This window comes from Pterocles gutturalis, unplaced genomic scaffold (assembly GCF_000699245.1).
Source record: "Pterocles gutturalis isolate BGI_N339 unplaced genomic scaffold, ASM69924v1 scaffold49677, whole genome shotgun sequence".
Lineage (NCBI taxonomy): Eukaryota > Metazoa > Chordata > Aves > Pterocliformes > Pteroclidae > Pterocles > Pterocles gutturalis.
The window spans coordinates 82-27,188 of NW_010117384.1; the positions used below are offsets into that span (position 1 = coordinate 82).

Genomic DNA, 27,107 nt, shown 5'->3' on the forward strand with positions numbered 1-27,107 from the left:
AGGCAGCATCCCCCGGCTCCCTGGATGCCTCCGTGAGTGTGCTTTTTCTTTGGCATCCCTGCCGTTTCCCCGTTTGTATGTTTTAGTCTGTCTCCTCTCTCCTTTTGCTTTTAGCCACCCCCACACAATCATTTTTCTCCAGGTCTCTTTTGTTCTAACCCCCTTTGTGGGGAATAGGAGATGGCATTTAGTTTTCTGGGGGAAATCAGCAGAAACACGACCGTAAGTAGGCACCCGGAGAAATGCAAGAGGAAAAAAGCGTATGCAATACTGTCCCATGGCATATTCCAGCCTCCCAACTGTTCTCCAGCTGGAGTACTTTCCGAGCTGGACACGGTTTCTCTGTATTTGTCCTCCACAAATGTGTCCATCTTCCCTTGAACCTGTGTAAACTCTTTGTTTACAGAACAGTCTTTGGGTAGGAGTGGGCTACATGAAGGTGATGTGCGATGAACTGGTTCCTTGTAGCCTGACTCACTGGGTTGGTTTGATAACTTATTGTTCCAGTATTAGAAAAAAAGGTGAATCACTGCTTTCTATTCAGCCTGGTTTTGCACTTCACTGGCTTGTAGACCTTTGGCATGTTTCTGTTGGTCATCTTCTTTTCTGGACGGAGGCATCCTCACTTGCTTCCTTGTTCCTTGTACAGGAGCCATTGCACATCTTTGATCATCCTCGTGGCCCTTCTCTGAACATATCCCAGATCTACTTTATTCTTCTTTAGGTGAGAAAACAAGAATCGCAGACAGTGCTGAATTTGCAAGCAAAAAGTGAGTTAATATAGTGGCACACAGAAGCAATCAGTTATGACTTTCTGCAGTGGCTACACAAAAATAAGTGCAACGCATATGATCTGAACAAGAGCTGAAAAAAATGCACTGGGAACTTACAGGGAACTAGAGAGCAATCTGGGATGAAAAATTGCTTGCTGGATAGAGAGGTACTAGAGGCTGTTTCATCAATTCAAAATTCTAGATTATTTTTAGGTATCACCTTGTTTGACTTTCATTTCACCCCATTTAAAGAATTCGTAGAGTGGAAACAGCATTTTTCTTGTTTGAGGCAGCTGCAAAAGAAACGGAAGTAGCATACTTGATCTTTCTTTGTTATTGCTTTGTGGGGGGAATCTGTTAAGCAGTCTTCAAAACAGAGGTGAAGATCATTTGCTGATAGAGATGTAGTTATTTTGGAATTAGAATTTTAAATTGTTCTTTCTTTGGGAGTTTTCTATTACTGCTCCTAACTGTAAATTTCGTGTGTTACACTTATAATGTGGATCGCTGACCTGCCAGAAAAAATTAAATAAAATCAGTGCCTTTTCCTCCAGTGTTCTCATTGCTATTGCCTTGGTCATAACTAGGATGACAAGGGCAGACAATTGTCTTTCCAAGCACATATCTACCCATTCTGGTGATCTAAATTTTTTTTTCCGCTCCGTTTATTTTGAGTTTTATTTGTGTAGTACGAGTGATTTTTAATTGCAGTGCACTCAGTGCTTGCACTGCTGATTAACTTAACACACATGCCATGAAGAGATATCTGCTGCTATATGTTTCATTTTGGATTGACATAATGATAAATGTGGTATTGAACACCCTACACCTTGTTTTGTTTAATGTCTTTCCAATTCTTGTCTTTTTTAAGAAGGTAGACATTTTCTGTTCATTCTGTGAAAAATGTTATAATTGAGATCTTGATTTGCTCAGAGTAATTAATAAAGTTTTTGAAAAGATGTCCTGATATAGGCAGATATCACTTTAAAGGTTTATTTATATTACTGTCTCTAGTTTATAACTTTTAAAGCTAATAGTTGGGAGTGAAAAGTAGACCGATTTAGACTTGAAGTAATATACAGCCAGAGTAATTGAAACCTTTATTGTGGGATGTGAAGATTGACACTTCAAGTCTGAAGTTGAATGGCTTTATGAAAGAGCTAATCTAAGTCCAGAAGAAATCAGTGGCTACAAGATTTCAAGCAATGTTGGACAGTAGATCAAAATGGATAGCTAGAAATTCTAGAGAATGAGTTACAGTTAAAGCCGTTCGTCACACATGGAAGTCATCTTTAATGTAGTAATTATAACAGGTTTATTGAAATTATCTTTTTGTGTGGAGACTTGCACGCAGTGAATTAGCCTCATTGCCTTTCAGACTGCAAACTAGATGTGCCAGGGCTTCAAACTGCTGTTGTTTACAGAAAACTTAACCGAAGCCGAAGAAGCCCTTGGTCTTGTGATATGATCTACATGGCCTAGCAGACTGGGCTTTTTCATTGTGTGTCAGACGGAAAATTCATAAATCTGCTCTAGTTCCAGAAGATCTGGCAGCAGGAAAAAGGTGATAGTGTATTTACTTTATGAAAGCTTTCAGCATATGAATAACAGGCAGCTCAATTTAAAAGTGTTGGACTCAGGTCAATTTAAAAGTGTTGGACTAGCCTAATTTTTGTCTTACAGTAATGTGCCTGGTACACTACTGTACTGTGGTGTAAAACCAGGAGGAGAGTAGGATGAAATTGGCATCAATTTCTCCCAGTTTCTGTATCAACTTATCTAAACTACTGTTTTCCTTCGTTCACCATGGAATAAACCCGTTATCTTACAGTTTGGGTTCCAGGTAATCCCAGAGTAGGGCCTCAAGAGAAAACTATTGGAGTTTCTAAGGAAGGACATAGGAATTGATTTCTGTATTGTTATATTGTTATTTTAGTTAAGCATATAAAATGCTTTGAGTCTTTTTGTCAAATATATCTGCTGTGTGATCGAATCAGTAGCAGTAACTGACTGTTACCTGCGGCGGTGTGGATTTCTCAGAGTGCGATTTTAGGTATTATGTTACAACAACTTCAAAAAAATGTCTTCAGGGGCAGCAGACCTGCGACAGAGAAAGAAGCGAAACTGCACAGAATCTGACAAAATGGCTCCAGAGGAGAGAAACAAAGAAAACTCAAAGCTGGGAAGATCGCCAAAGTGTAAGCTCCTGAATTTTTAGCCAACTTCTAATTTTTTTTTTCGTTATTCTTTTACATTTTATGGGAAGATATTTGTAGCACAGTAATTTATAACAGACTTATTTTGAATTAGGTTTTGGATGTTTCAAGAAAAAACAGGCGTGCATATTAGAATTCTTTAATAATGACATTTTATGTATTGCAGAGTAAAATATTAGTCCTGGATTGTTTCAGGTTGTGGTGGGGAAGAGGAAGGGGGAGAGGCAGAGGATTAAGAATCTTATTGTTGTTACTATTTGAGTACAAATAAATATTTCAGTTGTGCCTGGAATGATCTTTCTTTTGGAAAGCTAAAAAGCATGAAGTAATGTTCTGAAACAACAACAGACAAAAAGTTCTTACAGCTTTTCAAGGAACAGAACTAAAACCAGGTGTAGGCAAATGCTCACCAAGCTACCAAAAATTTTTTGTGTTAAAAGTACGTACTAACTTGAGTGAGCTTTGGGTGAAGTAGATACCCTTTGAATGAGTTTGGTAAAATTCAGATTAGTTCCTTCCTCATATTTGAGAACAGAACAGAAAACAGAGCATCTCAGTATTGATGTTATATATGATAATGCCACCTCTTTCTGTTCATGTCTTTAAGAAGTTTGTGGTGTTTGGGGTAAAATCTAGAGTTGCCTTTGTTTGTTTGGAAGACACTTTTCTTTCTTGGAATTCTTTTGAAATAAAGTTTACTAGAATAGAGAGAAATTTGCAGTGTAGTGTGTGAGTATTTTATCTGAGTCCTATGAAGCAGTGGTAACAACTGGGAAAGAAAACTCTTGGACGACAGGAATAACAAACCAGTTCTCGGTGTGTGTGCTGCTGATGGTGTGATGATTCTGATGCCAGTAAGTTTATTTGCTGCTCAGAAATGAGCCATATTTAGGGCATATTGTTTGTTTCTACGTCCTCTGGACTATTTTAGCTTTTTCATTGTCCCTTTTCAGATATGTTAATTCAGCGTTTTGCGAAACTTTTCTTTGGCTGTCTTGCGGCAGTCACTAGTGGAATGATGTATTCGGTGTACCTCTCAACATATCATGAACGGAAATTCTGGTTTTCCAGCAGGCAGGTAAAGAAAAAAGTTACACTACTGAAACAAAAGACAAATTGTGTCCTTGAAATCAAAGGTGATCCACGTCATGTGGGAACTACTTGCTTGCAGAATCCCATGTTGTTCTACTCAGGCCTCTGTCTTTGATACAGTCTCTTTTCTGTTGTGGTTTTTTTCCTTCCTTTTTTTTAAGTGTTTCTCCTAGTAACGGTAGTCTTGTCTTGTCATGCTTTTATATGTTTTTCCGTGCCACCCTTTGTTATTGAAATAACTTCCTAAAATTTGGAGAAAAAACTGAAGTATACTGGGTTTGCTTAAGCTAAACAGCAGGAACGTATGTTTTTGGTTTTGTGGGTTTTTTTAAGAACTGTATTATTTAGTGAAGTATGGAAAATTGAGTGAAATTCAGGTTTGTGAATATGAAATGATCTGGTGGATCTGGTGCTGACTTATGATGTGGATTTGAGTTGCTCTGATTCTGAGCATGTTTGCTAAGTTATAGAGAGCATTATATACCTGACAGAGGTGCCATGAGGATTAATGTTTTTTGCAGTACCTTGAAGATGTACAGTGGAATCGTAACCATGTGCTGTATTACAAAACCAGTCTATCTGAAAATATATAGTCTGCTCTGGGAAGAGATTTCAGGAGGTGATTTTTTTTTTTTCCCCCCTAGGAACTTGAACGAGAAATTACATTTCAGGGTGACAGTGCCATTTATTACTCATTCTATAAAGAACTGTTAAAGGCTCCTTCCTTTGAAAGAGGTACAAAACACTTTTGTTCTATTAACCTTGAAAAGTCCTGTTCCTTTTGGAGACAGTAAAAAAACTCCCACAGACTGGAGAAACTGATTTTATACTCTTTTATGGGTATATCAGTCAGATTAATTAAAAACTCCATGCTGTCCTAACTTTTCAGTGACTTTTAAAAAGCAATGTTTAACTATCCTGTATTGCAGCAGACTGCCTTTAATCCGTGCTCTGGAATAGGACTGACATTACTCTCATATTGTCCTGGGTACTAGTTTTCCCTGGGTAATTTTCTTCACAGTACCTGGTATGGGGCTATGTTTTGGATTTGTGCTGAAGACAGCATTGATAACACAGGGATGTTTTAGGTACTGCTGAGCAGTGCTTACATGTAGTCAAGGCCTTTTCTGCATCTCACCCCACCCCACCAGCAAGTAGTTATCTTACTTGGCTGTTGCCTTGTTTTGGGGGTTTTTTGTTCCCCACCCCCGAGGTTGGATTATTTTTTCTCTTCCCTCTATTGTCCTAAGTAATGACAAGTCTTTAATTATGATATCTCAGAGTGATGTATCCTTCAAGTACGCCAGCTTCAATTTCATCTCAATCCCATAGAAAGGCGTATTGTGTTGAGTGATTCTTAGAAGTCTGAGAAACACAAGGCTGAAAAGGGTGACGAGGCCATTGGATCTGATGTCTTTGTGGAGACAAGTTTGATACCTCCTGCTCATCCCTTTTAGATCTTTGTCTCACTTCTTAAGAACCTTCTGTGAAGGTGATCTGTAGGTAGCTGGTTCCAGGCTTGCATCAGTAGGTTACTGAAAAGACTATGCTTCAGCTGGTTAGTTTTGGGCCTTCTATTTAAAGATTAGATTAAAAAATGCTATTAACTTTGTTGCTAAATCAGTAGGGTGGGATGGTACCTGGCACAGAAATTTCTCCTTCCTTGAAAATTAGGAGTGGTGAATCAGTCAGTAGGTTTAATAATCAAATCTGTTTCCCCCTACCTGTGAGTACGCTTTCACCTCTTTTAAGAACAGCAAGAGTGATTCCAAAAATAATATATTTTTTTTGTCTGTAGGTGTTTATGAGTTGATACACAACAATAAGACGATATCACTGAAGACGATAAATGCAGTCCAGCAAATGACTTTGTACCCAGAGTTGATTGCTAGTGTTTTATATCAAGCATCTGGTAGCGAAGTATGTGCATTTCTCCTACTTTCTGTGCTTTCATTATGGTTGTGTGTGTGTGTGTGTGTGAGACTTATGCTGAATACAGTGAACACATGCAATTTTTGTTGAATGAATTGAGCTAAGCCTCTCACCAGGTCCAGGTTCTCCTCAATTCTAATCAGTCTCTGGCATAGGATTTTGGGGGTTTATATGCACTAAACTTTTCTGTCTGTTATTCTTTACTTCTACAAACCGCTTAGAAATGTAGAGAGTGTCTGTGCTATCCATTAAAACCAGGAAAATTAGCTCCTTTGGAGTACAGAAGTCTCTTGCAGTGGTACCTGTCTCTACGCATTCCCATGTAGATAAACGGGAAAAACACTTTTGTAGATAAGCCCTTTGTCTCTTTCTTCTCTGCTCAGGCTTTGTTCTGCTTACGCCAAATACTTGTGTCCTCTCTCATTTGTCTTTCTTTTTTAATTATTTATCTCTTTTGGAACTGTTTTTGCACATCTTTACTTCTCCAAGTTCCTCCCCTATGTAACTTCTTCCACTGGTCCTGTGAACTTTATATCTCACTGCAGTACAGATTTATTAAATCTGACACATACAGTGTTCATGCTAAAGCACATACAAAAGTCATGGCACTAGCAAGCTGATTCCTGAAGTGTGCTCTAAATTCACACAGCTTTGTTCTCCCTGAGGACAAAATAAAAGCATGCTCAATACTTTTCTAGAATAGAGGCCATCTCTTACCTGTTTGTAAAGCACCTAGCACACTGTTAGCAGTATGCAAATAGTAAATAGTAATAATTTCCAGCTTCAGCTCAGTTGCCGCTATGTCTCTTCGTTTTTATTTGTAATTTCAGGAAGTTATTGAACCAGTGTATTTCTACATTGGTATAGTTTTTGGACTGCAGGGAATTTATGTGACTGCATTGTTTGTAACCAGTTGGGTTATGAGTGGGACTTGGCTGGCAGGAATAGCATGGTTCATTATTAACAGGTAAGAAAAACATCTTTATACAATCTAGTTTGTCAATAAGGCATTTTAAAATATTAGAGCGGCTTGAAATGCTTTCTATTAAACTTTGGGTTCTCATTGTGAGAGCAAGCTCTTATGTCTTATGAATTCAAAACATTTCCCAGAGGTGCACTGATTCTCAGGATGCTTGAATTAATGCAAAGGCCTCCTGTTGTCCAAACCATTCACTCTGCAGTTGAACTGACTTTATGTATGTGTGTGAATATAGGAGTATTCTCACTGAATTCCATTTTGCGAAAACATTCCTCCGAAGGTTTTGGTTTTGTGCAGGTAAAGAATGAAAACAAATTTCTGAAGTTGCTGTAAAACAGAATTGCTCTCTGCGGACAGCTCTAAATATTGTGATGGTTCTTCTGTTGCTTAGAAGGAAATGACCAAGTGCATTTTTCTTGTAAAGAGTCTTTGATTTTTTTTTTTTAATCTGCTTTTTGTAGTGTGTTTTTATGCAATGTGAAATCTTCTTGGATGATCCTGATCTCAAGTTTTTTATTTTAAAACATTTCACTTGCAAGAAAATGTCCTTTCCCTTTATGAAACACCACAGTAATAGGGAGACAATGAGTACTTGTGTTCAGGCTCCTGGTTTGTCACCAAGTAGCTCTGGGGCTTTCTGTGAACTTGAGAGCAGTTGAAAGAAAAGAGCTATGGAGGAGCAAAATGTTAGAGATATACCTTTAAAGTTGAACTGTTGGGAAGCATCTTTTAGTAGCGTGAAGTCATCATGACTGAATCCGTGATTAGTAGCTAAAAATACTGTTCATCAAGCTGGTGTGAACAGTGGAAAGTAGGAAAAATGGTGGGAAAATCTGTATTTTTATTAACAGCAAAGAAGATTAAACAATGTTAACAAATGGAAAGGTCTAGTAGTTAAAAGAGCTCCAGATATGCCTCTAGGAGGCTTCAGAGGTAGAAATGAAAGGTGACACTTTCAAATATCTAAATGATAAAGGATCTTGACGCTCCTTTTTAAAAGCATAGTAGACACAAAAAAGACTATGTATCTCTGAAACGGATGCCTTTGATCACATTTGAAAGTGTGGCTTGTGCTTCTAAGTCACTTTAGCACTTTTTAAAACTTTTTTCTATGGCTCTAATCGTGCAGATACTGTCAAGTCATTCCATGAGAAGACCCTGCATGCTCCCCATCCGTCTTTAATCTCTTATTTTGCTGGGCAGAATTTTCCCTGTAGACAGAGTATCTGCTGGTGCTGCTGCTATGAGGGAGTACTACTTTGGATTCTAAGTATGTTGTACTCGACTGCCTAAATCACTTCCTTAAGACATATTTTATGAGAGCTGAGAGGAACCTTTTCTCTCAGCTATGAGTGGATTTTCATCGCAATGTGAAAAGCTGCTGTTACAGCAGCGGTCCCCTGCCTATGGACATCAGACCATTTGGCATTGCTCGTGGCCAGAGAAGGCTCTGTTGTCACAGTGCAGGTTAGTGAAAGCAGTGCATGGTGCATCCAGCTCACACAGTGGTGTGGTGGGTCAGAAAAGGCTGGAGGCAGATGCTTTTTGGCTTCAGTCCTATAAACGACACCTAATAAGGAGACGTGCTGAATAAATGAGTAAAGATTGGACCTTCCATGCTGCTATTAAATTTGTGACCTGTATCAGCAGTGAAATTGTGTCAGTATTACTTTACACTTAATACACGAATAGTGTGGTTGCAGGGCCACACTGTTAACTAGAACATTTAGGCTTTCCTTGATATTTTTGTTCCATAAATCTTTGAATAATTTTTTTTGTCTGTACTTTATTCTAGGACAGATACAACAAGAATTGATTACTCCATACCATCAAGGGAAAATTGGGCTTTGCCATATTTTGCATGTCAAGTAGCAGCTCTCACAGGCTATTTAAAAAAAAACCTCAATTGTTCTGCTGAGGTAAAGCAAAATTAATTTCTTAATAAAGAGTTGCTGGTAGAACTGTGCTCTGGGGTAGTTAGCTCCATTGCTGTTGCCCTACTGGGCAGAAAACAGTAGTTGTTTTATTTGTTCTTTTTAAAATAGCCACTAGGATTTTACCTAGCCATGTGCAGTTTTTGCTAAGCGACTCGTGCCCTGCCCTGTTATGCCCCCATGAGGGTTCAGAGAGAACAGTGTGGTAATGAGCTGTGTACTGTCTTTTTAAAAGAAACTAATGCAGATTTTTTCTCACTATGTAAACTATTTTGTTGCGCTTCCTGTTGCTTCGAGAAGATGGTGGTAACTTCCTCTCCCTGTTTGTCTGTCAAAAGTGTTTCTTCTGATTGGCTTTAAATGTTTTTGGATGTTTCGGTAATTATTTTCTTTCATCTGACAACATGTTAAATATGCCTGAAGTCAGTATTTTAATTATTTCCTAAAATAATAGTTAATTTCCATAGTTTCTGTTTTAATGACTTCTTAGTTACGTAGTGGCACAGATGCATAGGTATGAAATTAATGCCTTTTTTGTTTTTCTTTTTTTCTCTAGAAGTTTTGTTACCTTTTGGTGAATGCTTTGACACATACCTTCGTGATGGTGTGGGAATACAGTCATTATCTCCTGTTTGTCCAGGCTGTTTCTCTTTTTCTGCTAGACAGCTTTGCCCTGGTGCAGACGGAGAAGGTATTAGAACTCTTCAACCTACTGATAGCAGGGGACTTGCATACAGCCTCAGAGGTGCCTGCCATACATCCTGCTCAGGAGCTCCAAAGGGCGCAGACTGAGTGGTGACCTGAGTGTCCTGCAGCCTGGGTCCAGCTGGAGTGCGTGTCATGTCAATCCGAAGAATAAAATGGCTTTAAACTCACTCTCTTTTGGACTACTGTTTTTGGGACAGCTTTACTAACAACAGGATCGGAAGCTAAACAAAGCTGCTGAGACCTGAAACAGCCTTGGAAAGCTGAAAGAGTGATGAATGATACTCAGTCATGCATCCTTTTTGGCCTAGCTGCCCCTTCTTTTCTTTACCCTATTCACAGGAAGGTGGGGCTGACCAAAAAACTTCTCTGTTGGCTCTGTGCAGTTAAAGGGGCTTATTTTCACCCTGAACTGCCCACTCTGTCCTGTTTTAGCCAATAAATAGGCTAGAGGGAGGCTGGAGGCCAATTGATTTTTCAGTGCAAGGAAGTATCTAGCTATTTTATTCTGCAAAATCGTTCTTAGAAATGTTGCAACAACAAGGCATTTTTACTCTGCCTGTGGCAGTGGTGTATGTGCTACTTCGTACATGTGGGCCTTCTAGTTTTATTAGATGTAACTTCTGTTTCAAACAGCATGCAATTCTAATTCATCACCTCATCTCTCAATTGCTTTTTTTTCCTGTTCCTCAGCAGTGGGAAATGCTTGATCCATTTTAGTTCAAAGCAGGGTCCTTAATATATAAGGGAGAAGATGGGTGTTTTGGTTAAAGCCTAAAGAATCAAGTATCAGGGTTTATAAGAACTGCATATCAATTAGTAAATAACAGATAATATCCATAACAGTTTGTGTATTCCTGAGGTAGGTTACATGAACAAGTTATTGTGAGAGCAAGGAAAGGGCGTGTTTACGGTAGTTAGCTTTTTCACACAAATTGTGTGTTCGTACCGTTGCATTGTGGTTACTGCTTCATGCTGCATCACAGTGAGGCGTTACAGAATGGGGAGACCTTGTAAAATACTACTACTTTTCTCATTTTTACAGAATTCTTGTGAAGTAATTGTGCACTAGGTATTTAGGCTGACCAGGATCATTTTGATGGGAAATACTTTCCAGAGCCAAATAGTAACCTGCTATATTCATGAGTTGGAGGATAGAGATCCATTAATCCCCTGGTTAACATGGGAATGGAGCGAGCTGTCTGCTGCTCTAAAAAACAAGACATATATCCACTGTAATTTTATTTTATTGTGTTTTGTTTTGTTTCTTCAACAGGTACATGAAGTATACAAAATCTACTTGTTTTCTCTCTTGTTGGGATACCTTTTGCAGTTTGAAAATTCAGCCTTACTAGTGTCACCATTACTGAGTCTTGTAGCAGCTTTCATGCTTTCTAAATGCCTTCAGGTAACTAGACTCTGCTCTAACTCTGAGTGTCGTTATTATTTATACTGAACTCCAAATGATACAGCATTCTTAAAATATTTTTGCAGGTGAATATGAAAAAAGATACATTTATGTCAAGATTGCTGAAAATAATGTATATTTATTTGGTACTTACAATAACAGTGACACTAAACTTCTTACTAAAGGTAAGATTCCACTGTAAAAAGTTATTTTAATTGTCAAAATCTAAATAGAAAGTTGCAGATGTCTACTGGAAAAATCTTTTGAAGTGTTGCTTGTCTTATTGATCTGAGGGTTCATAGCTTAATTCATAGTAAATTGGATTACTAAAAATTGAGTCAATTTGTATCTATATAAAAAGTCTTTAACAACTCAAGCAGCTGGTTTTTGTTGGGGTTTTTGGTCTTTTGGGTTGAGGTTAAAGCATAGTATGGAAATACTCATTAAATCATACTTTAGCTATTTCATAAATGTGGTTTTTCTTATAACTTAAATGGCCTGTAGGAACTGGTCTAAATAATAAAATAATGTTCTTGTGCATGGAGAAGACCTAGTAGCCGGAACAGGTACAGGTAGTCTCAGGGTAGATGTTAATTTTCAATTAAATTTCAACTGGAAAATGGGAACAGGGACCTTATCTTAGTGTAGGAGTTGAGATTACACAATGGGATTTTAGCCTGGTCTTGTCTTTTTATTAACAACTTGCTCTTGCTAGTTCTAGTCTTTCACATAGTTTATTGTGCATTTTCTTCATGTCTGAAACTTACCCTGGTTGTGTTAATTAACAGTGTCGACTTAAAGAAGCTAGTGAACCCTAAAAGGTTTGAGAGAATGCTCAAATCTGATTGTTTTCTTGTGCTATTCAGACTGGCTAGCCTTGCTGTGTGTCCAGGAAAAGAAAACCTGACCTTGAACAATATGAGTTAAATTACGTAGACAGTGCACAGAACTTTTAGCTGCTCAAACAATTTATGTGAAGATTACAAATGCTCATAACTTTTGCTAGGCTGCAGTCCAATTGTTTAGTGGAGCCAAAGACAATGTTCTTTGCCTTTCTTGGGGGTAAGTCTATGTCTGTTTTTCATGATCTTTTTTACACTGCTCAGTACTCTTTTGACAATTTATTGTCAGCATTTCACTTGCCCTCCTGTTGGGGTACATGAATGAAATGAAGGGAATTATATTCTCAAGGAAACCCTAAAGGTGGATTTATTTAAGTGAAGATTTACAATACTATACAGGTACCTTAATTGTCACACTTAATCTGATTTGTTAGTTTTAACTAAATCTTGAGTAGCTGGTTGTTCCCTGCCATTTTGAAATCTGAATGAAGTAACTACATGAAAGCTGCTTCCAGCACTTGATAAGATTTTTCTCTGCTAAATTAATTTTCAGATGTTTGTACCTCATAAAGAAAATGAGCATTTGCTGAAGTTCATTGAACTAAAACTTGGCTTAAACACAACTAAGTAAGTTTTTAATCTCTTTACACCTTCTAAGATACCCGAACTTCTGAAACTGCTCTGAGAAGTGTAAAATTTCAGTGGCTTGTGAGAATTTTGTAGAGTTAGGGTAACAGTTTTTATTTGTCACTTGGTTTTAAGACTGAATTAAAAAAAGATGCATATACAGAATTTGCTTAGGATTTTGAGGTTTCTGAGGCACCTCAATATTTTTCATGCCTTGGGGTGAAAGCGTTTTGTAGATTTTTGTTTTCTTTTGATGTTGAAGAGCAAAAACTTTCTGTACTCTGTCTAGTGTTTCTAATAAGACTTGAAAGCAAAGATAATAGGGTAAAGGTGGTTGTAGTAACTTTTTATGGTCTAGAAAAGAAAGGATTCTGAAAAGAGTCATGAGCTATCAATACTATCTCAAAACAGGATTGGGTTGTGGGGTTTTATTTTTAGTTTTGTAAGAATAACACCTCCCCCAAAAAACCCTGTATATTTTGCAAGAAATTAGGACAAGAGACAACTTAAAAGTAAGAGGGGAATTTTTTGTTGTGATTCTAAGAAAAACTGTTTGGATCTGTAAAAGAGTTGAATGTTGATCTACAAGCAGAAGACATCATGGTTACAGGTTTTCTGGAAACCTTCAAATGGAGTTTTGGTAAGGACTGAGACACCTCCAGGATCCAAGCCAAGACTTGCAATTCTGTGCAGGAATTGGGACTTTCTCTTGGGAAATGCATCTCTTTTGCGAAACTACTTCACAGCCTTTCAGGGGAAAAAGTAGAAGATGACATCACACATAACTGAAATTGTTTGGGAAGTTTTGGAAGACAAAATGTAATGATGTTGACTAAGATGCATTGTTTAACACACATACATGCACGTTCTTAAGTGTTTTGCAAGAAAAGAAAGGACTGCTGCTGGTCAGGATTTCAGTTTATTCAGCTACCAGGTATTATGGATTTTATTTTTTTTCCCCTGGTGACTTGCAACATGTTACTTTCCAGGCTGTCAAACTCTGCAATGAAGAGTTTGATTGAGACAAACTGTGTACAACTGTGCCTAGAAAATTGTGTAACTGTGGGCTAGAATTATGGTTTGCAGCCAAGAGCTTCAAGATCTGTCTTTTAAGGCCAGTTTGGACATGCCCATCTGTTGATCTTTAAAGTGATTCTGTCTAATTGAAAGTGGTTCAGTTCTCTAGTCTTCCCTTGGGGGAAAATAGAAAGAAAAGAAGGAGGAAAGCAAGACAAATAAGACAAGAATGCATTCACAGCATCACATGCTGCACCAACTCCAGTTGAGAATACACATTGATAGTGCTTCTTGGCAGAGTATATAATCTTTCTGCTCATTCATTGAAAAAGAAGAATGATCGAGTGGGTTCGGCTACAGAACTAGAATTTCAGCATTAAGGATTCTATTCTTGGCAGTGCCTGGGGCTTGTTTGTGATCTCAGATGACCACTTTCCCTTCTTCATCTCCCCGTTTGAAATGAGGACAAGCATACCTTCTTGCATCAATATCTCTAAAATCTTAATCCACTGTGACAACAAAGTGCTTTGTGGTCCCCATAATGGAGTTATATGGGAGGCTGGGTTTTTGTGATATAAAAGAGCTGTAGTCTGGTCTCTTCAGATCACAGATTCTTTTTTGGAAGATAAGCTTCTGACAGTTACTCTAAAGAATACTTGCAAAGCAGTTTTAAATGATAAAAAGATAACTTTTCAAACACAAATTTCAAATAATTTCCTATGACATGAGTAGGTTAAACTGTGATGGGTTTTGTGCTGGGGTTTTTTTCTGATCTGGGGGGTATTATTGTTTTTAATGGGATGTTTTTGCCTTACTAGGAATTTTACAATGAATTGGCTCCTTTGTCAAGAATCTCTTCAGGCACCCTCCCAAGATTTTTTTTTGCGACTAACACAGTCATCACTGTTGCCTTTCTATATTTTAGTATTAATTATCTGCCTTTTTTCTGTAACTCAGGTCATTTTTAGGAGAATTTGGTGAGTAACATATTTATACTGAAAAATAAGAAGTTAAAAATAAGAGATTCATAGATGTCTAAGTGTGAATGGTCGTGTTTGTTGCTCCAAAGTTTGTTGCACCATTGAGCTTCCAGGGTGTGAGCACCAGTGGAAAGGCCCACCTAAAGAAAGTCCTTTGGTGAATAGCTTCCTGAGCATCCCTCCAGTTAAGACAGGGAGTTGTCATTGTTTTCTTTCCCCATGGGTGCAATTCCTGCAGAGCTCTGGCTAAAGTTTTGTGATGTGTTTATGTCTCTTCCCATTGGGAAGGATAAAGATGTTTTGTCTATTTTCCCCTTCCAACAGCAAATTTATCTGATTGTTGCTAGAGAATTTGTTTCACTGTTTTGGGTTTGGGGTTTTTTTTCAAGTTTACATACTGTGAAGGATGAGAGGGTGGAGTTGAGAGGATTTCAGATTTCTAATGCTTCACTGCTTTTTCTTTAAACTCTTGTTTACTGTGATAAGTTCCATCAGCCTCTACTGTTCAGAACAGAGCTAAAGTAAAACTGACTCAATTATTTTTAGTTTCACAGTGATTTACAGTTCCCTTGAGAGAAGGGGTAGTGTAGCTCTGTTTTCAGAGGAAGAATAGCAACACTGTAGATCCTAGCATAACTTGTCTTGGAAACAAAATGGCTAGGAAATTATCTCTTCCTGGTAGAAGAGAATGATTTAACTTCTCAGGTATTAGGGCAAATTTCTCACTTGTCTGCAGCAAAAATCAATAGATTTTTTTCAAGGACTTAAAACTTCTAATTGGTAAAGATTATATTGCTGTAAATGAAAATATTTGTCAAGTTGTATGTGTAATAGTATATTCAAAAAACCAAAACAAACTCTTCTAATTTTTTGCTAGTAGTTGAAATAGCTATTTTCTACTTTGTAATTAGCTGTGACTCCAGTATGTCCAACAGCTTTTTAAAGAAAAGCTTAAAATAAATCTTCTCACCCTTTTTTTTTTTTTTTAATTTTGAAGCAGTTAATAATCTCAAATATTTTTCCATTTGTCAAGAGGAAGCTTTTTATAAAATTGTAACCTGAAAACACACCATGGTACAATAAGGTGCTGTCTATTGTGTGCCTTGCTATCTCGTTTGTAGAAAAACATTTGCTGTAAGATTTTGGTTATGATTTCTATGTATAATATATAACTGGAATTTATAGTAATGTTACTAAAAACTGCTTTTGTTATCTTACTTTGTCATAAAATGGTATACACATTCCATACACAATTATCATCCTACAGATTCCATAATTCTTCACCAAGCTAATGATATGAAGCAGCATAGTTAGAATGCATGTACAGCATGCTTCATCTAAATGTTTGCAGAGTGTGCATGCTCTTTAATTAGGCTGTCTCTTGTTGCTGAATTACCTTAAAATAGGATTTACGGTCATAGGCAGTGATCCCATTGTATTAATTCACAGCCACTGCTCCAGGGAGGTTACAGTCTAAAACAAGGGACAGTGGGTTCTGATAGATCGTTTATGAAGTACAAAAACCAAATGAGCAGTGCAACAATATTGTATGATATGACACAGAATGATCTCAGTGTACTGCTGACTTAAAGGTCATTAAAGTATTTTTATTGGCACCTTTGCCTGAGATAATGTCTGAATTAAGTGATGTCTCATTTTCTCCAACTGCAGTGGTGAACCACTGAAAGAGACAGTTAAACTTGAGGATGGTCGAATTGGAGAGAGGCCAGAAATAGTTTATCATGTAATTCACACAATTTTACTTGGTTGTCTAGCGATGTGTTTGGAAGGGTAAGTCTGATTTTGATGTATCTCTTTTGAAAAGCAACAGAGAGTTCCTAACTTGACGTGATACACCATTCAGCCCTTTGAAATTCACCCCTTTTCAGAAATGTATTTGGCATGTAGTAGTACTAGTTAGTAGGGAACATAGCAAAGATATTTTTTGACTATAAATTGGATAGTTATATGATGAATTGTGCTTGGTCTTTTTAACATGTTTTTCCAAGCTTTAGTGCAGCCAGAATCTGAGACATTAATTGAAGGAAATTTTAATCATTTTCTTTACTGTATTTAAGTGAAGAAATTCACTGTAATTCTTTTAATGTTGTATTCTGGTGAGATCTTGTGTAGTGTTTTGATGAACAGTCTACGTTCTGGAATATTGGGACATGGAAGATTTATCCATCTTCTTGTGTCCAGGCTAGTATGAAGTATATCTATGCTTGACATGCTAAAGCAGTAGCAAAGCTGTTTTCAGAGGTAATGAGTTAGTCTTTAAAGCCACAGAAGCTAATGTTGGGAAGATGATGTTGTTCTAGTCTTGACTCTCAGTTAAATCAGCTTGAAGGTGGCAGCCTTGTGTTTGTATTACACTCGTCCTAAAATCTGAATATTCACAAATTCTTAATATGAGCAGACTGTTGTTACCATGTAGTTGTCTTGTCTATCCTTAAGAGGCAGACAATACCAGCAAATTGTAAGTTGTTTATTAAATATTTTCTTTTCCTTTCTTCAGGAACTCCCTTATAGTACAGTATCTGTACAACTTTGCTGAATAGCTGCTTTTTATCCTTGCTTGGCTGGAAAACTGCAACAGCCAAGTGACTTTACTAGTCTCTTTGTTTTTCTTTCATCCTCCCTTGAACTCTGTGAAGGATTTTGTCATCTTTGACCTTGGATCTTGCTCCTGCATCTTGCAGCAGATAATCAGGTGCCTGCTCTTCTGCTAGAGATTTCCTTGGTTTACCCTGCAGTGCCATCAAATTTGATCTCGGATTGCTTGACCATCCAGACTGTGTTTGACATATGAAAAAAATCTGAATGTTTTTATAAATAGCTGGAATACAGAGGCATGCTCAGAGTCACAACTAAGTTATTGCAATGTTTTTCAGAATGAAATATCTATGGACACCTTATGTTTGCATGCTTGCTGCATTTGGTGTGTGCTCTCCTGAACTTTGGATGACACTTTTCAAGTGGCTTCGACTAAAAGCTGTGCACCCAATATTGCTGGTGAGTTGCTGTTGCCAATGTCTTGAGAATTACAGCTAGCAAGCATATAACTTTTCAAACAACAATGACCTAAAGACCTGTAGAAGAACCCATTAAAAGAACGTGTAGTTCTGTGAGCAGTGGATCTCATATAGTCTGCTTTTTCCTGTGTCTTTCATTCTTAATATCACACTTTCACATGTTCTTTGGTACCTGGTGATAAAGTTGTGTTCACACTACAGCCTTTCCTCATAAGAAGCAGAGCTGTCTTCATCTCTGTCTCTTTCACTTGTCTGTTTAATTTCTTTTAATGAATTTTTGAGACCTCAAACCCCTTCATATTTAGTTGAGACTGGCCAAGAAGGTCAAGCGCTCCGTAGGAGGAGTGCAGGAGAAAAGTTCAGGCATGCAGGCAAGCATCGATATAAGCCTTGTGGCAGTAGGAAATGAGGCTAAGAAAGTGGTGGCTAGGTGTATTTAATTGCTGAGAGCAAAGCTGCTTTATAAGAAATGGTATGTGGATGACTTTACATAAGAGTTGTTCATATGTGGCCATTATAGAGAAGTGATGTGATTGAAGATGAGCCTGTGTTACAGTGCAAACAGCTCCCCCATTTCAAACCCGAGCTTTATTCTTAATATGCTGAAAGTTGCTTTGTGCAATTTTTGGCAGCTTTCTGCATTTGTTTTATTAGTAAAATAAGGGTAGGATATTACTTATCTTGATTTCAAGAGGCTTATAGGAATATTTTGTACATAAGCAGATGTCACTATGTCACATGTGAAAATACCATACACTGTTACATCAGAAACATTGACAGTGTTCTTCCAATCAAGGAGTAACAATATGTACGTGGTAAACACATTCCTTTACATACCTCATGTTTTCTGCTATATAGACCTTCTTTATTACTGTTAGCTCACACGGTACAGGAAACGTTTGGTTATTTTTTCTTTTTCACAAAGTGAAAATCATATCAGCTAGAATGATGGTGTGCTGAAGAATGGCTTTCTAGGTTTTGCATATCAATGTTGTTAATCTGAACAAAAGCATCACAAGATCAGAGGTTCAAAAAGCTTGTTTCTTACTTTTTTTCCCTTTCTCAGATTATCTTGTTTTCATTTGTGTGTGAGAGGTGTTTACTTCTCTTCCCTCCATTGTGTGCACATTGCATTGTTGTTATTTGAGCAGTAATTAACCATCCCTAATATTGGTGGTAAAGTTGTAATGGATTAAATAAGGTCTTCTGTGCTAAATCAGGCAAATTCTTACCAGAGAGTTTTTTGCCTGGTGGAAAACTGCAACGTTTCACCTACTGTCACTCCAAGGTTTCAGGCATAAATGTAGCCTACCTTATGAGCAGGATCAAAAGACAGTCCAAAGTTGAAGACTGGAGAATGGTCCATAATCCATTTCCTCTAACACCTATTTTCTAGGCTCTTATTCTGAGTATGGCAGTTCCCACAATAATTGGATTCAGCTTGTGGAAAGAGGTAAGAGAAGTACCTTTGTGGTTTTTTGTTTTGTATGTAGGCACAGTGTGAGTCAAAATGATGAGCAAATATAGTGAAATATACTTGGTGAAATGAAATATATATCATGAAATAAATGCTGTTGTCCACTGAAAATTCATTGTTTTGGTTTTTTAAATAAAACTGTTTACATTTTTCAGTATGAGGTATTTAGCAGGAGGAAGAATATTTGGAAATTATTCTTTAAACTTCCACAAGCGTAAAAAATATGGGAATATCCCATAATGTGTAACCCTCTGGTATACTGACATAACTTCAAAATAGTTTTATGAGAATTCAGATAATTGTTTTTTAAAAAAGCCAGTCTTGACCAATAGTATTTTAACAGATTTTGTAACATCTATTTTATAATGGAAATTTTGGTTGCAATGTAATCAGACTTCTTACGCATTTCTGCCAGAGCAATAGATATTCTCCTGAAAAAGCTATGTTTGCTCAAAAGAGCTATGAAATCTGTTACAATAGAGGAAACTAGGTTAGTTGACCAAATAATTCTTTTTCAGATTATTTTTGGTAAAAGCAGTGTGGGAGTTTGGACTCTAGAGGGCTACATCCATTGCACATACAGCTTTTGCTTTTAAGCAGTGGTGTACAGCTTGCTCGTCAGGCTCATAACTCATCCCTGAGCTTGGAAACTTTGATTAATAGTTACCAGACAGTGCAAATGCCTTGAGGCTCTTAATCTGCTATTGTGGCTATAAATGTCTCGGTGTACAGCTCAGCATCTTTCTGCTTGGCCACCTTCTGACTCAGTCTGGCATAGTTGCTCATCTAACTAGATTTTTCTAAGGGCTCTGATTGATAGGTGAAGCTGGTTCTCCTTGCACGGTTCCTCTTCTGACTCTTGTTCTGGGGATAGTTCAAGTATGTGTATAACAGCACTGCAACAGCTTTCAGCCTTGATAGGAGCATCTGGGAGCTGTTCCTATGCTACCCTAACATGTCTGGTTGTAGACTGCTATCACTTGACAGCTGAATTGTCCAGGTAATGGGGGTGGAAACTCCTCAGTTAAAAGCAGGTTCGCTTTTCCTGCTGTCTGTGTCCTATGGCTGTCCTGAAGTCAGTTGTCCCTTTAGTCTGTTATAACCTATAAACTTTATCCTTTTCAGAGCTGGCAACAAGTGGCTTTCCTTGCTATTTACAACAGCATGCTCCAGCCCCTTAAGGCTGGCCAGCTTCTAGCCATGCCTTCTACAGATAAATGCTTAAAATGACTCCCAAAATGTTTTTCAAGAGCATAAACTGAGATATCCTACTCCATACGATATAGTGTACTTAGCTTCACTAAAGTAATTGAATAAAAGGCCTAGGAAAGTCCAGGGCACATTACCCACATGATGCTCTGCTAGGAAATTTCTTCTCTCTTTTCCCACTTGTATAGCACCTTTCCATCAAGTTACAACAGTCCAACTCCACGCTGTTCAAGCAAGTTTACCATGAGAGATTTGTCAGCTTGTTGGCTCAGTGCCTTTATTTATATGCATTTGCATATGAAAACCTGAACTATGGTTTTGATGCATTCAAGGGCAGTTGAAATTGATGAATGTTGTTGCTACATAGTTTCTTGGGGTTTGTTTTGTTTTGTTTTTTTTTTAATTATTAGTATTCTATAAGATGAGAACTTGTTTAACATACTTATTTTGGAGAAGGGCTCCTGCTGTCAGGTAAGTATAAACAGTATATTTCACAAAATATTAAAACAAAAATACCCATCAGGAGGGAAAACTCAGATGAAACACATTTCTATTGTGTTATTTAAGGCCTTAATACAATGAGATGCTCTATAGATTCTTTTAATTTTTTTTACTGTAAGTAACCAAGAATATGTTTCAATCAGTTTTTCCCTAGGATAATGACAGAGCTTTCAGAACTACAAGAATTCTATGATGCTGATACAGTAGAACTCATGACATGGATAAAGTAAGTATGAAGTCCTACATTTCTATTTCACTTCTTTATGTCAGGGTATTTTATCTCAGCATTTTGTGGAGCTACCTCTATTAATCTGAATTTCCCTTGTGAAGTCATTACATGATGTAGAGGGAGATGGGAGGAGAAATGTGCATTTTAAGTTTAGTATTACTCCCATGGAAAAAAACAGAAATTTATCATTGATTATAAGATCCTGAAACAAAGAAGCAAATCATGTTTAATATCATTGCTAGACCTAATTTCCAAACAAAGGTGGCCATCTTAGTACTTGATTCTTTGCACACTAACCACACTTTTCAGTAGATTAGAGGATTCATGTTGATTGTAATTCCATGGGAACAGAAACACTGACATTTTTGTGTGCTTGAGCTAGTAAAATGAAATGCCTGAATGTGAGGGTTTAGAGACTGAAGTCAAGAAACATGCAGTGTAACATACGTGATTCAAACTTCCCTTTTGACCAGAAGGCTGGAACAGTTCTGGCTAGGCAGGGCATAGCAACTACTGAGCCATGTCATATAGCTCATACTGAGCCATATACACAGCTCATACTAAGTCAAGTTATTTTCACAGATACGTTTTTTTTTTCTCAATAAAAGTTTCAGAACTGGATTCTGGCCTCATTCAGTCTCACTTTGGACTATATCATTAGGAGCTACGCTTTTCTGAAAATTAGATACCCTGTGTTCAGATAACTTTACCTTTAACTGTATTTTTTTTAGAATATTATTTTCTGTATGTATGTAGTCTTTAATGCCAACCTGTTCATCTTCGGAGAAGACAGGGCTGGTAATTATGGTGTTCAAGACAATTTCTTCTTTCTGTTAATAGTAGTATATGTTGTTTGTCACTGCTGCAGCTCTTCAAGGCAGCAAGTGGAATAATGCCTCACTGCTGCAGCTCTTCAAGGCAGCGAGTGGAATAATGCCAAGTACCTTAATGGCTTTTACATTAGTCTGCATATATATTACACTTCAAGTACATAATTAATCATGGTGAATTGCATTGAGATTCACTCAACTAAGAGCAGTTTGACTACCCTTGTTTATAGCAGCTGTTCATATTTTTAATGAAAATAAGGATTTTTTTATTCTTAAAGATATACTTAGATGTCCATACTAGAATTTTAATTGAATGTCATTATTATAGTATACTTTCTTAAAATTTTCTCTCTGATAAAATGAATTTATTTTGAATTTTCTCGTCAGGAGAAGTTGCCCAAAGTCTGTAATGAAGTGTGACAATGACTGTTTTCTTTCACTAATGCAAAATGCAAATACTCAAAAGATGAAATCAAACCCAGAAACATAATGACTGTAGGCATTATTCTGTATCATGACACTGTTTACTTGTAGATGATTAAACACATGGTCCTAGAGATCAAATGAAAATAATCACAAATCTTTCCCTTACAAGATAACTTCATGTGGTTTCTCCTTCTACCTACCCTCCCTCCCAACCTTGTTTCATCACAAGGCAGCAACCATTCAAAAGCAATAGTTTGGTCCATTCCAGGACCACTCTGAATCATGCTGCATGGATTGCAAGGAGGGGAGGAGAACGACCATCAGTCCTTGCCCCAGCAGGAGACCTTCCTTGTAAACTCCATATTGCTGCAGGTCTGAGCTTCTCTGCATTAACCACTGCAGCATTAACACCAGTTGTAATCAGACCCTCAATGATATCTTCACTTACTCCAATTCATACCGTTCATACCGTAGCACCTTAAAAGATTCACACAGTGTTTAAAATTAAAAGCGTTGTTTTGAGAAATCCACCCTGTACTCAGAGTGTATGTTGATGTTGCTTTTGCAGAAGGCAGGCTCCTGTGGCTGCTGTGTTTGCAGGCAGCCCACAGTTAATGGGTGTGATTAAGCTATGTACTGGATGGATGGTGTCGAGCTTGCCTTTATATAATGATGATGATCTTCTAAAAAGAAATGAAAATGTGAGTATCCAATTCCATAAATGCGTGTGTATTATCAGTGATTTATAGGCTGTTCCATCATGTGAGACTGAAGTGCCTGATTGGGATGTGTGGCAGTACTGTAAATGTTAATGCTCCGAAGAAGATGACCTTGTAACTTTCCTCATGACACACACATTGGCATTGCTCTTCTGTGACCCCAGGCCACCTGACAATGCAAATGATTTGTGAGTGGCCTTCCAAATACTGCCTTTTCTCCAAAGCATTTACAGTCTAGGGTGAGAAAAGGGCATGATGTCTTGTAAAGAAAGATAACAAGATAAGACCAATACATAATCTGTAAGCTCATTAACAAGATTCCTTGCTGAGCAGTGTGACCGTATTGAGTTTTAGGCAGGCTGTCATTTCTGAATGTTTGTGAACAATTTTTATTCTGCGTATTTTGTTAGGGAGAAAGTCATGAAGCAGAACAGACTTGCCCAGTGACTGCCTAGCAAGGAAAACAAAATTGCTATTCTACATTAGTTCTCAGTCTGTATTTGAAAACTCCAGGGTTACAGTAGGGAAACAGAAATCTCTAACAAGACAATTGATTTGGAAAGCATCTTACAGGAACTGTCTTCATCGTCACCCAAATGTAATGAGAAAAAAAATCAAATATATTAGAAAGAAGGAGGACACAGGAGTCCAGCAAACAGGGAAGAGAGCATCAAGTAGATTATCAGTGCTTCACTCTGGACAAAAACAAATATAAAAATATTATTGCTGAAAAATTTTCAGGCCACTTGAAGTACATAAGATGAGAACTTGCCACCAGCAGAGACAAATATGTCCCATTCCTCTGCCCATTACCACACCTGTTTTGGAGATTTCAGAATCAAACATTTCATAGCTTGGTGTGTACATAGAATTTGTTATTGCAGATAAGTTGCCCTCCTACCCCCAAAGTATTTAATTTGTCACTGATTTTTACACTGCATTAACATGTTTTCTTAATTTATAGATTTATCAGATCTATTCAAAGAGGTCAGCGGAGGATATTTATAAGATACTCACATCTTACAAAGCCAGTTTTCTGATTATTGAAGATTCAATTTGCAATGAAGTGGGACCTGTAAGAGGATGTAGAGTTAAAGATCTACTGGATATTGCTAATGGCCACGTACGTAACAGTAAGAAAAAATGAATGTTTGAATGCATAAGTAATTCATTTTAGAAGAAATCATCTTATAATGCTGATCTTATTTTTCTGGTTGTAATTGACAGGTGGACAGACTCATAAATTTTAAATGTCATCAATTAAATTTTGTTTTCTCTTTCTTATACACCTGCAATCTTTGCTTTTCTTTAACTGCCCTAATCTCTCCTAATACATTCGTATCTGTCTGTGCTGCTTTTCTGCCAATTGTTAAATACCGTTTAACTATACAAAAGTGTTTATGACTGTAACACCTGAAGAGGTTATTACAAAAGCAGTAAAGCTCTGCCTCAGAGAGCATTCTTTACTAGCTTTAAAGATGAAATTTTAAAATTAGTAAACTCAGTTCTTCTAAAAGTCTGCTTGGGACCAGGACTAGCCTACCTTTCAATTCAGTACAGCCTGTTTGGTACTGATGAGGTTAGCACCCCAATGGGTGGTGTAAGCCACAGCTGGTAGAAAGATAGGTTGAATAAACTGTAGAGTTACAAAGATATCCATGAATGCTACTTCAGTCTTTGCCATGCTGCATCTGCTCTGAATGTTGATGGTGCTGCTCTTGCTGCTGAAGTAGGGAATGGGATGGGATTCATTACCACTTGTTCATCTCCTTCCTGGGAGTCAAACAAAAGTTTTGACTTCATAAAGTCATTTAGGGTTTGGTTGCTTATTCCCAGCTCAACAGGGGAGAAGGAGTCACCAGTTACTTCTAGGCAGTCACGGGTTAGCTTCATTTAATTGGTTTCCTGTCTAAAAAAAAGACCTTAAGCACCACCTGTTGTGTGTTGACTATACCAGTTAATCCTTATTTTGAATGTTTTGTTTTGTTTTTTTCCCTAATGGGGAGGGTGTATGTTTCTTGTATATATTCTTACATTCCATTCTTGGGGAAAAATCCAAGCTGTTCATCTGTCTTAAATATTTTATAAACTGTACTTTTGATTATATGTATTTCAAAAGAACTTGTACTGCAAGCATTTCATTTCTGTGGTTGCTTTCATTTGGGGGAGCAAATATATGTTTTTAGGGGATTACTCTTTAATTTCCCTAGGAATCCACAACTGGTGTCAGTTTCACTTGCAGCTTTCCTGGCCAGTTTATCCATGGAGGATATTGTGTCTGTTTCTCTATTAACTTTCTTACCATTGCTGAAATCCATCCTTTTCCTTTCTTTGCCTTACTGCTAAAATAATGTATGCCATGATTATTCCATGTTTTAACCAACGTACTACATCAAAGCAGCATGTGTGGATATGAATAACCTCCATCATTGATAATCAGCACGTATTAGCTCTCAGTTTCTTCTCAGATCTGTTTTTTGCATAAGTTCCTGTTCCCTAGATTCAGGATTCCATTCCCTCATACCACGGCATCTCTTATCTCCATGTTTTCTGCATGCTTCTTTCTTGCACATAATCCTGATCTCATCTGAACTTCAGCAGCACAGTTTTACTGTCAGGTTTTTTAAGTTTTTGTTTGGTTCATATAGCAGAATGAGTTTCTTCGTCCTTCGTTTAGTTCCTAACATCCAGTTATTCAGGAGTTCATCCTAAGGAACACTTCCCAGTACTTTTCAGAGCGCCTGTTGCTTGTGATGATAATTTCAATCATAAGAGGGGAAAGACATTGAAAGATGTCCAGTGCAAGGAGCCTGTCTAATAAGTGCCACACATAGCACTGTCAGTACACAAAAACAGTCATTTATTATTTTTGTGTAATTAGGATTGTCAGAGTGACAAGGGTTATCCTATTTATAGTGGAGAGATTAAGAAGGGGAAAAGAAGGTTCATGATGAGAGTTTCAGTTAAATCTATTCTGGTGAATGTATGTCATCTAAATCCGTAACAAAACAACTGGTATATACATTTAAACATAGACAAGTGAGTGTTCAGTGTTTTTAGAAGAAGAGGGGTTGGCTAGTAATGAACATCGCTTATGCTTCCTGTCTGTGGCTGAGTCTGTACTGGGTTGGATGCTAAAAATACTAATTATAGAAGAAATACTGGAATGGCCAACAGGAATAAAGTGGGGTTGTTTGGGGTTTTCTTTGTAAGAAAGTTGACATAGTTTGTTCCTGAAAGTTGATTTAGTGTGTTGTCTCAGGAAACTTAGAAAAAAAACTCTCAATTTGCTTGCTAACAACAATTGTCTAAGTCATATTCAAAAATTATCAAGACTTTCCAAACTAGTGGAAGCTAATGCATATGTAGTCTATGTCTGGAGGACTGTAGCTCAGAGGAAATATCTTTTTTTGTTTGGTAGCCACCAATAGATTTTTCTCCATTAATTTGGCCTACCACCTTTTTTAAACACGTGTAAACTTGTGCCATCAGGAAGAGTAACAAAGGGATTTCTTCAAGGATATCAGATAGTAGGTGCTAAAACGCACAAGCAATTTGCTTCCAAGTCAATTGGTAGGAATTTATAGGGCAATACATGTGTGTGTGTCTTCAGTCTTTACTGGATATATCAAACTCACTTGGCCTGGAAAAGGTAATTGAGAATTTCCTTCCCTACATAGGTGCTATGTTTGCAATGTGCAGGTCAGGTTTGAAGTACTGGGTAAAAGGGGCATGTGGATAATTTCCACTGCCATTGTGCTTTATCGTATGAAAAAAAACTACACTGGTTTTCATGTCTGCTATCCTGACAAAGGTATGAATTCACAAAGGCTATTTGAGTAGGTTAAACAAATTGTAGGGGAATATGTTTTCAGTTTATTGGATTCAGACAGTATGGAAATTTAATGCCTATCCTAAGTGAAGTTTACAGAATACAAAGGAATGTATAGAATTACTTTCTGTAACCACATATCTTCAGTATTTTAATTGGATCTTCTTCTTTTCTGGCAGGTGGTTTGTGAGGAAGGTGACAGTTATGCCTACTCAAAATATGGACGATTTTGTCATGAAATCAAAATGAACTATTCTCCATATGTGAACTATTTTACTCGGGTATACTGGAATAGATCCTACTTTGTTTATAAAATCAACACTGTGATATCCTTCCAGTCATGA

General features: G+C 37.4%; 1 protein-coding gene across 1 annotated transcript; it reads left to right on the forward strand.

Annotated features, from left to right (window-relative positions):
* The first annotated feature begins 442 nt into the window (after positions 1-442).
* Positions 443-27,107, forward strand: DPY19L4 (dpy-19-like 4 (C. elegans)). Its single transcript, XM_010075766.1, has 19 exons — positions 443-521; positions 2,864-2,971; positions 3,943-4,067; positions 4,726-4,816; positions 5,880-6,001; positions 6,844-6,980; positions 8,788-8,911; positions 9,483-9,617; positions 10,908-11,039; positions 11,126-11,224; positions 12,435-12,508; positions 14,344-14,502; positions 16,177-16,296; positions 17,400-17,520; positions 18,937-18,993; positions 20,871-20,953; positions 22,781-22,913; positions 23,896-24,054; positions 26,943-27,107. Exons 1-19 carry the CDS (start codon positions 443-445, stop codon positions 27,105-27,107), a joined length of 2,223 nt encoding a protein of 740 aa, XP_010074068.1.